Genomic DNA, 16,347 nt, shown 5'->3' on the forward strand with positions numbered 1-16,347 from the left:
GTAAATTGCAGATTTACTTTGAGGATGGTTCTTGGAAAGCAAGCTTTGTAAGGCTAGAGTCTAACATAGAACTGGGCAAAGGCAGCTTCTTCTTCTTCTTCTTCTTCTTCTTCTTCTACTTCTACTTCTTCTTCTCCTTCTTCTTTTTGCCTCTTATTGAAAACCCTGAGTCAGATTTCTCAGTGGGATGTCTTATGTTAAACTCCTGGAAGGTAGTCCCTGAAGGAAAATATCTTTTGACTCAGTACATTTTAATCCTGTTTTCAAAGTACCATATGAAAGGGAAAAAAGCATAAAGAAATGATGACAGAAAATGAGTTTCCAAAGAGCTTTGCCTTGCAGTTCCAGGGCTACAGGATACTTCATTTTTTAGCTGTAATGTTCCGGGTAATTTGAACAGCCTGGGCAAGGGGCAGACACTCTCTCCCAGCAGTCTCTCTTCCCCATTGGATTTGGGCAGCTTTGAGAACTGGAGCACCGTTTTCAAAAAACAATATATGACACGTGTCTCAGACACGTAAGGATCATCTCTGAGGAGGGCCATGCCCTCCTGAGCAGTAAAACACTGGGCATGATACACCCAGTGCCTCTAGAGTAGGGAGAGTGGTGTGAGGGAGCCCGAGGCTGGGTGGCTGGGTTACCAGAGCCGAGGACTCCCTTCATGGACCTTCTTCAAAGCAGGTTACATTCTCATAGGGGCCAAATAATATGCCTCAAGGCTCTTGCTGCCAATTTGTCCATCCCACTAACATTTGACTGTTTACTCTGTGTCAGGGCTTGGGAATCAGGGCCCCTGCATTGAAGAAGCTCACAGTCAAGCAGGACAGACAAATTAGTAGACAGATAAATTGCAAAACAGAAAAGTAAATATAGCAGAGGCAAGGAACAAACTGCTGAAGAAATCAAAAGCATAGTATACCAGCTCTGTTAATGGGAAATAGGGAAAGCTTGACAAAGGAGGTTCCTTTTTCATTGGGTTTTGAAGTTTGAATAGGAGTTTGCCTGGGCAAAGAAGAATGGGAAGGAGTGAAAAAAATGAAGACAAAGGGCACTTTTGGCCAAGGGCACAGGGCTAAAGGCATGGAATTTTGAAAGATCCCTTGGCTCAGAAAAGTTCTTAAAATTAAACAGATACTCCTATTTCAAAATCATATTTAATTTGAACTTTAGGTCTACAGGGAACAATAATAGTCCTGCAGATAATGGACATAACTGTAAAAATATGCATCTGTTTGTTTCTTGGTTCATAGTAACTTTTAAGTGTGCTGTCACCCACTGTCTCTTTAGTTCATGAATGTGAGTATATAAGGCCTCACTCTTGGGGTTTGTTTCTTGAGCAGTGAGGGCTAACCCAGAATCTAGCTTCACTTTTCACCTCTTCTTGTTTTCCTGGCAGCCTAAGGGAGAGGATAGAGGTTGTGAGCATGGGCTTTACAGGACAGGCACCTCTCTGCCACTTCCTGTGTGACCTTTGACAAGTTACTTAATTCTTTTGAGTCTCAGTTTTCTTTATCTATAAAACGGAATTGATAATAATAGTTATTTCATTCATTTGTTGTGAAGATTGAGGACTGGAACATTGCAAGTGTCCAGTGAAAGTTACTTGTGATAATGAGGATAATGAAAGTGACAACAGTATTGATAAGAGGAGGATCCTGTATTCTAGTGAGACAGAAATCGTGTAGAAAAGGGACTACCCTATTGAACATTAAATACTAACATTTAAGAATTCTATAAACTTGTATATGTATATGTATGTGTATGTATATATGACTATAGGCAAAAATGTGCAGTTCATCTACAAATATATTTGGATACTTATGTACAAATTAGTGAATTCTTTGAAAAAGGTAACAATATAATTTATATACTTAAAGTTTATAATCAGACATATAAATATCTATATATTCATGAATACACCTAAGTCCTGGAAGTAGGTTGGAAGATATGTGTGTGTGTCTGAAATTAGTGAATTTACATTGCCCAAAATAAAAATGATAATAAATATAGTGAGTTTCTATTTATCAAAAAAGAGAAGGGAAAAAAAAGCCGTGTTCTTTCAGGTGAGATATCACTCTTTTTTTACAGTATGTATTTTATATGAACATATTTAACTATTAAACTTTGTCCAAAACTGGGAGAAGTGAACATTAAATAATGTGCCACCGACTTACTCAAAAGAAGTGCAAATGCTATTAACCAAAACATGTATTCATTTGTCCTAATATTTCCCTGAAAATACAATACTGAGAGGTTACTTTCAGATGTTTGTGATTTGACAGGGTGCCAAATGTCACAGAAGCCTTATTCTATCTTTAAAAAGTGACTTAAAGGCAGGGAACACATCACTTTAGTTACAGCTCCGTGAAGTAGTTCATAGTACTGCACAGTGATGACATCACAGCCTTGAGATCCTGACTGTGTGGACAGTAGATGCTCAAATATTTGCAGCATCTCTGGGCTCTGAAGGTCAGTCTGGCGCTGTCCATATAAGGGCCTCCACTTGGACCACAATAAACCCATCATAAAAATCCCGAGTCTCAAAGACTCTTGCTGTACTGAATATATCTAAAGACTGTACAGACACTGGCTTACTTGTGAGAGAAAAGTTTGCACATTTCTGTTTGAACCTGGACCAGCCTGGACCAGTTCTAGCTCAGTCCCAGCCCCTGGGCCCTAGATCTAATCTCTCCTCTGCACTTAGACCTTTACCTGTAGGATCAAGCCTGGTTTGATAACAGAGTTCAAATGAGGTAATGCTTTGAAAAGTGAAAAATAACTTACAATATGTGAGAGTACCAGTGGTAGTAACACTGGACTTGGAGTTACCTGGACTCTGGTTTATCCTTGATCACATGTAGCTGTGGAATCTTAGGCAACGATTTAACCTCTTGGCCTCAGTTTCTTCACTGATAAATGTCAGGGCTGTTTTGCGGGGGAGGTAGGGAGGTGGAATAGGAAGAAAAAGATGGACTAGGACCCTCTTGGCTGTTGCACTTGCCCTATATCTCTGATAGGACAGAAGGCCCCATCCCAGTGGTATTGGACTCATTGTAGCACATCATCACTGTTTGTGTCATTTCTTTATTCCAAGCCAAGCAGTTGATGTCTAAAATATAGACAGATTTTTGGCTAAATGGGGTTAAGACAATATGCCAGTGAAAGGAAGTGGTGTCCTTTTGCCTGGGCAGTTTTTATGGCCAAGAATTGTGTGGATTGGGAATTTCTGCTTAGAAACATCTGAGGATCCCCTCATCATGTGCCCATATCTTTCCTTGATTCACTGGCTACATAGCTACAGAAATGGATTTTGCCTACACCTGGATACCCATGGTATCCCAGGATTAACTTCCTTGCAACTAGACTCCCTCAGTATTGCTCTTCTAGGTAGGTGTAGACCAGGGCTTCTTCCCCTGGCAGTGCCCTGTTCTGAGCATAGTGTGCTCAGCTATGGAAGGCATCTGTGACCTCCTCCTCCAGAGCATGGGTGTAAATCCAGCTGGAGATGCTCTCAAAATACCTCAGAGTCTTGAAACAGGTGGAGGACGCAGAGATTAGATTCAGGCCTTTAGACAACCACCACCAGGGGTAGTGGGCTAAAGGGATATTCTCTGTGCCCTCCAACAGTGCTTCTCAAACTTGAGTGTCATCAGAATCACCTGGAGTGCTTAGTAACCCTCAGATTGTCCGGCCCCATCCCTGGAGGTTCGGATACAGTGGGTCTGGGGTGGGTCCAAGAATTTGCATTTCTCGCAATTTCTTTGCCAGTGCTAATGGCGCTGGTCCGCATTTTGAGAGCCAGTGTTCTACAGCTTCTTTCTTCCTGTTTAACCCTCACCATCAGAAGATAAGGTGGGGCTACCTTGTGTTGGCCAGTACCCGTGACGGAGAGCACCACGGCTTTCCCACAGTGAATAAGGCCCTGGCCAGATTGTAGTTTCTCACCGTGACCACTAACCCCATTTGTGGCAGTAGAATAGAATTTTAACTATTCACCTGTTCTTGAGGTTGCATCTTATCTCAAATTAGAAGGTCATCTAGTTCGGTGGCTTCCAAAAGCCAGTTTAAGAACCAGTGCTAGGCTGATTGTGTAACCAAACCCAAGGAACTTGTTAAAAATACAAATTCTTTGTCCCTGCCCCAGGATATTTTGATTTAGTAAGTCTGGGATAAGGCCTGGGGACCTGTGTTTTTAACAATCTCCCCTGATAATTTAGTCCACTTCAAAGGTATCTATCCACAGGCCTTGAGTGTTTCTTTCCGTGGTCACACACAGTGCGTTCAGTAACACGCAGCTATTCTGAGTATCTTTGCCCCAAACTTAGACTGTGCCTTTAGTCAAGGGATTAGCAACCTTTTAAAAGAAACATGCCCAGTAGTTCTTTATTTAGTTTTTCCCCATCAGAGGTGGCAACGTTGGTGGAATGGCCTTGGGTCAGCCCTTTAAAAAGGCTGTAATGGGCACTGAGTTCTTCAAAGAAGTGCCATTCCTGGCATGTTTGGAAGTGACTGCCTGCACTCGGGCAGTCCACCCAGCCCCTTCGGGACCATGAAGAGTGCAGTCGCCCCAGTTTGGGATTATCAGAGAGAGGGGAGCGCCCTTGAATAAACTCATTGATAAGTTTAGCCCTTTACTCATGCAGCAGACCATCACTGGGTGTCTCCTCTGGGTCAGACATGAAGGTGTGCTCTCAGGATAAAAAGATAAACAAGACACGGTTCCTGCCCACACCATGGATCCCACACTTCTGAGTCCTAACTGCAGATGCTTAGATACATGCCATTATCTCCTTTTCCTCCTCTGACACGTGCATCTGTGTGCATCATACACACCATTTTCAGCACAGAAACTCATTTGGCACGGATGCCAAGGATTGCCAACGCAGCCCTAAAACAAGGAAACAATGTCCACTTTAAGGGTTACTTTAGTATCATCTGCACAGTTTTGTTTTAGGTTGCAGATCACACAGTTGCCTTTTAAAATTTTTCTTTTAAAGGAAAAATTGCTGTTGTCAGTCCTCTATGCTAGAGTTGGTTCACAATCCATTGGAGGAAAAAACAAATTTATTGTGTGTTTGCAGAAGAAAATTCCTATCTTTATAGAGGTATAAACACTAATATTAATTTAAAAATCTAATGTCTAGTATCCGGTTATTATAAAAATAGGTGCATTTTTCTTTACAATTGTTTGTCACACTGGATCCAAATTCAAATATTTTACAACGTTTATATACATTTATATAAAATGGACCGCTTTATATTAAAATGCATGTAATGCTCCTGTCTTCTCCAGTTTAAGTCAGTCATCAAAGGATGCTCAATCCAGCTATTTTTTTTTTCTTGAGCTAAATATAGTGAATCGTATAGTTTGAAGGTGTTACCAGCCCTCTCTGCTTTTAAGCAAGAGAGAATGTACTGTGGAAACCCTGTCTCTCATTTTTAAGGTCATTGATTGGGTTAAAAAGGCAAATGCCTTTTTTTTGTTGAACTTCCTTCAATTAAGCCGTTAACCTTTTAAAATAAGTATATTCAAGAAATCTATCAAAAAAAGCTAAATGAGATTTTTAACAAAATCCTGACAATTTCAGCTTAAACATATACACAGAAACCATATGTGCTTAGGAAGAAATATATACACACAGGCATTGTTTACAGTGTGTGTTTTTATATTTGGAAGACATTGAAGGAAGAGCCATTCCATACATACATTATCTGAAATGTACATCCAGATAGCCCACATAGATTTTTCCATCCAGAGACAAAGATATCTTTATCCGTGGTAGGTCGACAGACAGACTGACTTCAAACTTGCACTTGCAGTGTGGGTTTTTTTTCCCTCATCTCCGGGTACTGCTTTTCAAAATCGCCTCAGGCTATAGGACAGCACCTCAGATCCCCAAGGCCCACTGCCTGGCTCCTAATAGCCACTCTCCATCTGTGTCACATGAACAGCTGATGAGATCGCTCCAGTGTCTGTATTTTGGAGAGCATATCCACCCAGGTTAAAATGCTAGGGTTGCCAAGGAGCAGTCAGAAGCCATTAGTGTGGGTGAGAATTTGCCTTGCAGCAGTTCCTTGGCATGGTGGAAAGCGTGTGTGCATGTCCCTGCTTGAGCTTGTGTGTGTGTGTGTGTGTGTCCTTGTGCAAGCGACCCCCTCGTGTACATGGGTGTGTAGGGAGGGTAGACAGATGAAGACTAGACGCCATCTAACCAGTATTCAAAAGTCAAATGCCTTTGTTTCCCTGTACTCTGATTAGTTCTTTGACTACTTGGGGTCCTTTCGACTCACTTTTTCTTTTTTTTTAAATCATAACAGACGGCAAAGAAAAAGAGAACAGCAACTTCGGGGTCATGCTCTAGTGTTTGGGCAGATGGAAGGGAGCTGCTTTGCCTTGGGGCAGGGTGGTTGTAATGAAGTGGCCTGTCAGTCTGTAAATAGTGAGGGTCATCTCTTCCATGTGATGGAGGGTATCGCATTGCAGTGAAAATGGAAATGTCAATAAAATTAATCTGCCAGCTCTTTGCTGTGGCTTTTCTGCTTCTCTGGCCAAAGAAGGTTGAGGGTTTTTGTGGTGCGAAAGGAAAAGAACAGGTATAGGGAAGCCCACCAAGCAGACGGGACAGGTTAGGAGGCGAGGGGCCTGTGGCAGGATATCCCACGTGGCCCCATCCAGGAGGAGGGAGCTGGTCTGGGAATGAGCTGGTGGATCTATAGCATTTCCCTGGGAAGCTGCGGAGTGTCTAGGTCTGGCTACATTGAGCACAGAGTTTATTGTTTTAGGCTTTCTTGGACAAGGTTTTTACTTAGCATGGGATTTATGGCATTTACCGCTAATGAATGTCTATTCTTAAATTACAAAAACCCCCCATCTCAGCGCAATTCCCAGATGTCCTTCCAGGACCCTGGCTTCTTAAACACCAGCAGGGAGCATAAACTCTCCACTTCTCTGTTTTCCTCTTTCGTGTGGCTCCAGGCTAATGATGTGCAAGGAAAACACAGCCATCTATAAAGCCCCAGTGCTGTCCCCGTATTCTTCATTTATTTTGCATTTGATTATGCCACAAGTCGGATCTTGTTTCTTTCCTTTTTTTAAAGTTATTAGTTCAAATATTAATGTAGGGATATGGCATATATTGCTTCTCTTGATTGATGCCTTCCCAAAAACAGGAAGACGTGCCCGTATGAATTTTAAGAAAGTAGGGGTCCTGCAATGCCTTGCCAGAAGAGTTTTTCAGATACATAATTTAGATGCCCTCCAGGCAGGCTTTCAAGGCATTTTTGCCGGAGGGCAAGAAAAAATAACTATGACTGTTAAAAGTAAATGATTTTTGCTAATGCACAATTAATGCCAGAGAAAAAGCACAGAAGAGAAAGATGTTGATAGAAACTTCTGATTAAGTGAGTACCCTACCTTGATGTGCATCTTTTTTTTTTTTTTAATGATAATGATCAGTGGTGCAGAGAGCTAAAAGTTTTCATGTCACGCGGATGCTGAGTCCAGGGTCATCTGAGGAGTGTGATTAGTTCTTAGTGTGCGTGCTTAGGAGGTGACAGTTCTAGGAGGGGCTGAGCAGGCAGTGTGTTATGTGCAATGAACAGTGACACAGTTACTGTCACCTATGCAGGCAGCCTAGAATATATAGACTACAGAACATTTAACTTGATTACCCTACAGTATGTGTTCACTCTGGGCATGGGGATGCATTTTCGCTGAATGGGTTTTCTGACGGCGGTTTTCCCACACTGGATTCCATAATTGACAAAGAACTACTGCACTGTGTCAAGAGCACAATTAGAATGGAATTAATGATATGGGCGAGTGTGAGACACACAAAATTAACATTTGAAGAGGTCTGGTTTAATTTTGTCTTTTACATATTTGTGTCTCCAGTTATACTTTAATGAAAGAGAATATACCCGCTTAATGGATTTCTTTCAACAAGCTTAGCTGAGCTCGTCATTAGTTGTTCGTTGTTGTTGGCACCCTTTCCTGTGTTTTCTCTAATGTATTTTCATTTCTTTCTACTAGGGGATGGTTTAGACAACAGTGTAGCTTCACCTGGCACAGGTGATGATGATGATCCAGACAAGGACAAAAAACGCCAGAAGAAAAGAGGCATTTTCCCCAAAGTAGCAACAAATATCATGAGAGCGTGGCTCTTCCAGCATCTCACAGTAAGTCAAGATGAAAGAGAAAAATAAGTTTTGTTGTGTTGCCTTCTCCTAGCAAGTTAGATGGGCTCATACAGATTTTTTTTTTTTGAAAATAGTGCCTATTTTCCCTTTCTCGAAATCTGATGGTTAACAGAGCAGTTAAGGTTTTACCAACTCTCACCCCCCCCAAAGAGTACCCTGTAGAAAGGAGGAGTTTTTGTTTCCATAGGTCAGGAATGGACCTTATTAAAAATGGTCTAGGGCCCTAAACAGTATATATAAGTAAATGTGTTATTTACGCTAAAAGGCATGAGAGCAACTTCAGATAATGCAACTGCAACCAAGGGAAACAGCTGTAAGGAGCTCATGAATCCATAAACGTTGCCGATTACACTCGTAACGAAAGCCATCTCCTCTAGCAGGCAAAAAAAAAGCACTTTGCCACATGCATGTCCAAGCTCATGGTACCAGGGGCAACTCTAATTGCTGAAGCAGCTTGCAAACATGTCACATGTTTATATGACAAACGCAGAAGGATTATAGGTGCTATAACGCCTTTGTTTCTAAGGTAGAGATTAAAGATTCGTTTTTAGCGGTTCAAGTCCATTAGAGTATAAGCCGATCCTGTTCACTTGTGGGAAAAGATCAACTATGTGCAACATTTTTAAAGTAACAGTTTATCTTCCTGTTTGCAGTCGTTTTTTTGCATCATTTTATATATACCATTGACTCTAAGACCCTCGTGACAAAAACATTACAAGATATTTTTACAGAGGAACTAAGCACTCATATTTTACTGTTCATTTGGAAATTCCGGGAAAATGGTGAAGATGTCAGAGGCTGTTTCTTGCTATGAGATTGTTTTCAGGCCATTCTATTTAGGCTAATGCTTAAAAATAGAGTAGCACATTGAAAGCTGAAGGTCTTTGATTATCCAACTTGTGGGTTGCCATGCTGAATGACATTAGTTACAGTGTCATGGGTCCAGCACAAGGTTCCACTTTTATTTATGGCGGTAGCAGCTGATCTGCTCTTGTAGCAGAGCTACAAAGGGCAAGGGGTGGGGCAGGAGCAGCGGTGGGGAGGTGGGGAGGGCAACGTGATAGATTCACATTCCTAAATCGGCCATTTTGATGTAAGGACATTAGTAGCAAGCTAAGGTGTATCGATCTGGCCGGTGGTGTCAGGATTAGCTGGGAGAACCAACGAGGCTGCCGTGGCAGTGGTTATTCTTGCCTTGCAGCTATGGCCATTTCAAAGGTCAGGGCCCTGCACTGACTGGACTCAGAGGAATTAGACAGAACATGCAGTCTCTGGGCTGATTACTTAACCAAAGACAAAATAATGAGTCCTAAGCAAATACTGACTAATTGAAAGGGCTGTAAATCCATTACATATTGGTCAGGGATAATCAGGAGTATTTAATCACTTTTATCTATTCAGGAGCACTGAAGCTGCAACGGCAAAGCCCTGAACCTTGCCATGTGGTTATTATTCTCATCATTATCAAAATTACTTCACAGCTGTTCTTTGCTACATCACCTCAGCTGGAGATTTACTAACCTGTAAAATGTTTTTAATTTGGAAGTCGAATGAGTGTGAGGGGAGGGGTTTCTCATTTTTAACTGAAGGTTTGTTTGGTTAGAGTAGCAAGTAAGAAAGGCAGGGTAGGAGCGAGTGGACGGCAGGCACGCCGCCTTCTCCCACCAGCAGCTCACCTGTCTGGCTTCCTCCCTCTGTCTTCCTTCATGCTCGGCCTTCCTTGGTTGAAAATCAAGACTTCAACGATTGCTTTCCAAGCCAACATCCCCATGTATTTTCACAGAACAGCAGGATCTTAGAGAATTTGGCTGCTTTGTTTACAAAACCAGGAAACTCAGACCCAGAAAAGGAAGTGATTGGCTCACGGTCCAGCTGCAACCAGGACCCAAGCCTTTCTTGTCCCCAGCTCCGTGCTCTTTCTACCACATTATGATGACTTTGCGAAGATCACGATCACCTTTAACAGTTGCATATCAATCTCACAGCCTCTGCCATCAAAATGCTCAGCGTCAAAGGGGGGAAATATGGAGAAGCAAAGTGCTGTTTGCTTTACTTGTTTTTAAAATTTTCCTGCTCCCCCAACCTTTCCGAATAGAGAAGACCTACTTTGCACCTCTCTCTTGAGGCCAACTCTCTCCTTCACCGCCCAGGTCTGTGCCTTGAATCTCCCGCGGAGTGTCCAGAGCCCTGCTGGACCTCCTGCCTTGCCCTGTTGGTGCCTTATCTCCCACCTCCCTGTGCTGGATTCAACCCACCGTGCGCCGTGGCCACGGGCGAGGAATTGTGTGTGGCCACTGATTCCTGGGTGCTCCTTGTACTATACACTAGGTACTGTGTACTATGTACCTTCTCCCCACCCCGAGGTTGCTTTCATCTAGATAAATGTGCATGAGGCTTTGTGTAGAATTCTCTGTCCAACTGAAAATTTTAATTAATGCCTGTCCTTGGAGTGGGGAGAGAAGACTCAAATAGCCTGAGCTGGGGAGTCGGGAAGCCAGCATTTCGAGTTCAGTTTTCCTGTGTCCTGCCCGAACCTCAGTTAAGTCAAGTGCTCTGGACCTTCCATTCCCCTATTTTTCAAACAGATCTGCATGTTGCAGTCTCCTTTCCCACACTCATGTGTGTTGGTTACACTCAGAGAACAGTCAGAGCACCCCTGTGCCCCAAACTCCTGGTCATCCTCTCCTCTCAGTCCCCCCCTTCCTTTTTATTTTCCATTAAGTGCTTTCTTTTTCTCCTCCCCATGACCTTCTTTCACATCATGCCCCTTTCATTACTTTCTCTGCTGGCTTTGTCTCTCAGTCCGTCTCTCTGCCCCCCTCCCCAGCCTTTTCTGCACCTCCCTTGTATGTAAGGAAATTCTCCTGGGCTTTCTCTTTGAAAACGTCTTCCCTCTTCATCCCCACGTCACCCCAACTGCAGAGAAGAGGTTCAGTAACTTTGATGAAGATGGTTCTGTAAAACTTTTACTTCCCAATCTTTAATGAGCTGAAAGATTTACTCGGCTATAATTCTGAGCGCAGAAACCAAGAATAGAGACCCCTAACTAACGACATGTTAATTTAGACCCCTTTTCTTACATGCACTAACAGGCGTGAGGAAGTCCTTGGAAATAGAGATGCCCCACTATATTTTTCTGTCATTTAATTAATTTCAACTTTCAAAGTGAAATGTTGGCTCTAGCTCACTGAAAATAGATGTAGTCTAAATTATTATTTCATGTAAATTTCTTTACAAGTGCATGATTCAATGTGCATTCCTTCATTATTAGTCTCTTTAACATTATTTCAAACTGGTTTGTTCCCTTTTGTGCAGTATGACCTGTTCTTGTATTACAATAATCCCTGATGTACCCTTTTTTCTTTCTTTTTTTTAAAAAGAGGCTAATTGAATTATCTCATTATTTTAATTTGTTAAGCAAATGTATTTTGCATCTCAGGATGTGTTCTTAAAGAAGGGGGCTACTGAGGCTTTGCCCCCTGAATGGGCCATTGGCCCATTTTGACATTCATGCATTCATTAACTAGCAGAACATAAAAGAACTCTGGTTGTATTTTTTTTTTTCCAAACACCCAACCAGCATGGAGCAACTTTTCCCAATAAGCCACAGGGGTCTCTCTACATATGTTCTCAACTGCAAGCTATTGTCACCTATTCTGAATACCTCAAAAGGCCCAGAGAGAAAAGAACCCCACCTCAACAAAGGCCAACTGTAGCAATTGTTAAGTCTTAGTCTCAATATGACAAAAATCATTAACCTTCAGTTTTCTTGGAAGAACAAGTTCCACTACAACTGTAACAGTTAAAACAATCTCTCAAATTCCTATGCACCACCAGCTTTACGGGAAAAGGTAATAAACTCACAGCTAATCGATGATATTGAGGAAAATATTTAAATCCAAAGTGGCCTCAAAAAACCAAACTCTTTGATGAATTGAGGAATTTCCATAGTCTGAGTTAAGCACTTTGAACTTGCTTAGTCTGAAGCTAAATAATTAGTTTGTAGTTTCTAACTACCAATTTCGAAAATGTCCTTTAAACGTCACAATAATTTTCAGGAAATGAATTCATATAAATATTTAAAGGCTCACAATAATTTTAAGGAAATATATCCATGTAAATATTTTTTTAGAAATTCAACTAGCAAACGCATCGTGTGTTACTGTTACCCCCCTCTTCTACTGGTGGACGGCTCTGCCTGGCTTCTCAGACTAAGAAATCTAGTGAAGATCGAAGAAAGAATCTGTTGGAATGTATGTGCTTTCGCTGGAAAGTACCCAATGGCAAAAAAACGTAGGGAAATCCTAGGGAAGTATATTCTTTTCCCTAACACATGGAGATTATGATATCATAAAAGTAAGCCTGCCATTACAACTGTTTTTATTTAACTTCAAAGATAGTTAAAGAAAGAAACAGCAAGAAATAATACCCGGGTTGACGGTTTATTCTTAACCATGAAAAACTCCTCCACGCCAAGAAGCCCTTAGTGTGCTCAATTAGGCTCTCAGGCACCTTCTTTTCTCAGGCACTTCTCTTGCCACCTTCAAGAGCTCCCCTAGTTGTGCTGCAAAGAATATATTTGATCATGGAATGAAAACAGGAAGTGCTCACACACAAAGACACCACTTGCTCATACCCGTTTCTGACTAAAGATTTTCTTATTTGAAAACATAGGGATAAAGCTCACCCTTAGTGGATGTGGGACTTCTTTCAAAGCTATGTGTACAGAATCAGAAGCAAATTTATTTTAAAGTGATATAATATCATGCAGCCTGCTGGATGCAGGTTCTAAAAACTCTGCCCTTTGTTCATGGCAAAATGCTTCACCCCTCTCCATACCTCTGGTGGTAAAGCAAGTGGAATGAAGCGTGCCTCTCAGGTGTTCACCAGTTTCACTCCTTGCCTATTAGAGTTTGTTCATGGGATTTTGTAAAGGTCTCTTTTGAGTAATGAAAATGTGTTTTAAAGTATATTGTCCTACAGAGACAATGCACCCAAGTAATGAGTAAATATGGCTCCATGTTACGTAGAGAAACTTGTTTCTTCTCCAGTGAATTCAAGACCATATGACAGTCAACCTAGTCATCTCAGATTTTTTATTGTATTGTATATGTGTATATACACACACACACAAACACACAGAAGAGAGAATGAGAGAGAGAGAGAGAGAGAGGAGAGAGGGGTGAAACTAGACCATTTTGCCTTTTAACTGGTTCTCTTCATCTTGTATAGATCGAGACAGTTTCTTTTCTCAATGAGGCAACACAGTGTCAAGGTTAAAGAGCACAGGGCCTGGAATCTTCAACACAGTAGCTTTTTGATCTTGAGCATTGAGGTCTCTGGACCTCAACACTCCATATCTGTAGAATGGGGGTAATTTTAGAACCAACGTTGCAGGCATTAAATGAGACAACGTAAAGCATTCAGCTCCATGCCTGGCTCTTGTAATAAGTACATACTATAAAGTAACTGTAATTTTGTCTTATCGTCTAGTTGAATAGCTACCAGGAGGCTTTGACCAGTTGAACTGGGCAACCAAAATTACCACATACTTTCCTGGGACTGTGTGAAATGGAGAGACTGGCTTTGCCAGACAAGTCCCAAAGGCCCCTCGGCAGGAGAGAACATAGTCTAACCTCCACCTTCTAGAGCCATGTAAACATTGGATGGCTGCCCAGTGGTGCTAGGTGATCGCATCAGAGAGTCCTGGTGCCCATGGAAAGCCAGAGCGTCCTGGTGAGCCTTCTGGGATGGGGGTGGGAGGTAGAAAAGAAACTGGCTGTGAAATAGTCCGGAACGCCTCAGCTGGGGCCTCCTTTTGGTAGAGAACCTCCCCTTCCCCATAAGGGTTCCAGTACGTGAATAGCATTTAGAATCTCCCGCTTCCTCAGAGTACCAGAGTCCAGGCTCTCTGAGAGACAGCACAGTGTGGGTTTTTAAAAAGGGTCACTGGATGTGAAATTACGCTTGGGTTTTAGCTCTGTGGTCGTGGGTGAGCTATTCAACCTCTGAACCTATTTCCAGACCTACAAAATGAAAAGAGTAAATATGTGCTCTACTTAGCTGGTTGGGTTGCTGCGAGGCTCAAATGATGTGGTCAGTTTGTAAACTGTAATGTGCTGCACGAAGTCGAGTACTTTGGTTTTTGGTTGTGAGCTTGGGACTCCAGCAGCTTGAGGCCTCTGGTACCTCATGAAGTCACCACGAGTGATAGACGCAGTGCAGCCTGCCTCGTTCTTCTCTACCCCAGTTTCTCCACTTGTCCATTTCCACAAGGGTATCCATGGAGACACTGTGATAATTTCCATCATTAGACGTCTTTTTAAGGGCCTCGAATGGTAAATTGAATCAGTATTTCGGGGACATTAGTTATTTCTACTTGGAAATTAGTGCCCTCATGATTCTGAGATCTGTCTACAGTAATACTACTTGCTATGGGCCAAATTAATCCCAAATATAAAACGTTGGCCTTACTTACACAGTGAAAGATGGCCTTTCTCATAGTCAGGGATACAGATGTGCACGGAATACGAGTGGGGCTCATGGGCTGAGACATGCTTGTGTGGAAATGCCTGTGCAGAACACACAGCTGAAAAACACCAGCAGAAAGAGCCTCCTCCCGCAAACATGCAGCAAAGTGAGGCCGCCCATAGCCTTAGCCTTCGCATTGTTTTCCTGCTTGCCAGGAGAAAACATCTGTGAATTATTTGAACGGAACCTTATCCTAGAGATCGGCTGAATTGGTGTCATCTCTGTTTAATTTTAGGAAGTGATGTCACAATGCATTAAATAACAATGCTGGGTGATTTATTTTCCCGTGGACATGCTGTCCTAAGCATTCCTCTTCTCTTGCAATGTTTCCAATTAACTGTAAGCTTGAGTGTTCTTCCTATTTCATAATGATTTTGAGGGGTGGGGGCTGGAGATTGGGGTGGGAAGAGTGGTAATTTCAGAGGTTGCCGAGGTTCAGAGCTAATGGCACATCCGTCATGTTCTTATTGGGGCAGGAGGGTACTGAACGTCCAGGCTGTGATCATCACTGGCAACCTACAACAGTGTTGGTTTTCAAGAATGTCTAAAAAAGAAAGCCTGAACGTTCTGATCCTAGCCGTCCAACGAGCCACTAGATAATTTTAATAGCGACCTGCATACTGTAGCTTCTGCCTTTATCAAAGTTTCCATGCACTCCCTTCTTCAGTAAAGAATAGAGGACATAAGTCAATTCTGTGTGCCATCTGTCGTCGTTTTTACAATTTCTCAAATTAAAGAGACAGGCCAAAAATTTAATGTTATGTTGAATCCTAGAAACTCCTCTAGAAGACATGAAATTGCAACTAAATTTACTTTGTCTGTCTTGAGGGAAAGAAAAAATGCATGCTGCTGTGTCATAACCTTTTACTCGCACTCCCAATTTGGTATTTAGGATTGGATTATGAGGGGTTCTTCATGTGAAAGCCTGCTGTGTTTCGGACTCAGCAGCCTTTGTCCACATTCTGAATGACTTTGAGGTAAAGTCCCCAGTACAGTGGCAGCAGCAGTGGCCTTTTGTGGAGGTGATGAGATGTATGGTCTCCTCTACGCAAACACGTCTGGTCAGGACATTTCAGAAGTATATCAGACAATCCCATTGATCTCATCTGAGATAGACTTAGAAAATTAAGTCCCAGATTATGAGCTACGAGCTGACAGACACATTTTAAAAAATAAGTAACTGAGGGAGAAGATTGAAGAATGAAATGCTTATTAAATTACCATCAAAAAGAAACTAAAATAATTATTAGCTCAAAGTTTAGCACCCAGTTTCATAAAATATCACTCTAATTGTTTAAAAATACGTTAAGGAATTCAAGGAGATGGAGAATTGAGGACCCTTGAATAAAAGAAAATAGAAGGCGTGTGCATATCTGAATATTCAGCTATTTAAAAACTCCAAGAATAGAGTGCCATTAAATGCTGTTTAGTGAAACCCGTGAATATTCATTCAGATCATAGAGAAAATTTCCATTTCTTCATTCCACATGACTACAGTTTGCAAGTGTATGCTGTGGAGAGGTGGAGTTGTGGGGAATTAAAGTCCAGTTTGACTAGGTTATGAGAACACTCGCTGTCCCTCAGCTTTGCTGCAGAATAGGGTCATAAAGTGACCCT

At 42.0% G+C, this 16,347-nt stretch overlaps 1 protein-coding gene across 10 annotated transcripts in view; it reads left to right on the forward strand.

The window, feature by feature from the left end:
* MEIS2 (Meis homeobox 2) overlaps positions 1 to 16,347 on the forward strand; it is a 200,891-nt gene that overhangs the window by 52,956 nt on the left and 131,588 nt on the right. For all 10 annotated transcript variants that reach the window (XM_036844554.1, XM_036844558.1, XM_036844556.1 and 7 more), the window contains one exon: positions 8,033 to 8,178. In XM_036844554.1, coding sequence (XP_036700449.1) covers positions 8,033 to 8,178 — 146 coding nt within the window. The remainder of the gene's footprint in view (positions 1 to 8,032; positions 8,179 to 16,347) is intronic.

The sequence above is a fragment of the Balaenoptera musculus genome, chromosome 2, assembly GCF_009873245.2.
Source record: "Balaenoptera musculus isolate JJ_BM4_2016_0621 chromosome 2, mBalMus1.pri.v3, whole genome shotgun sequence".
NCBI classification, from domain to species: Eukaryota; Metazoa; Chordata; class Mammalia; order Artiodactyla; family Balaenopteridae; genus Balaenoptera; species Balaenoptera musculus.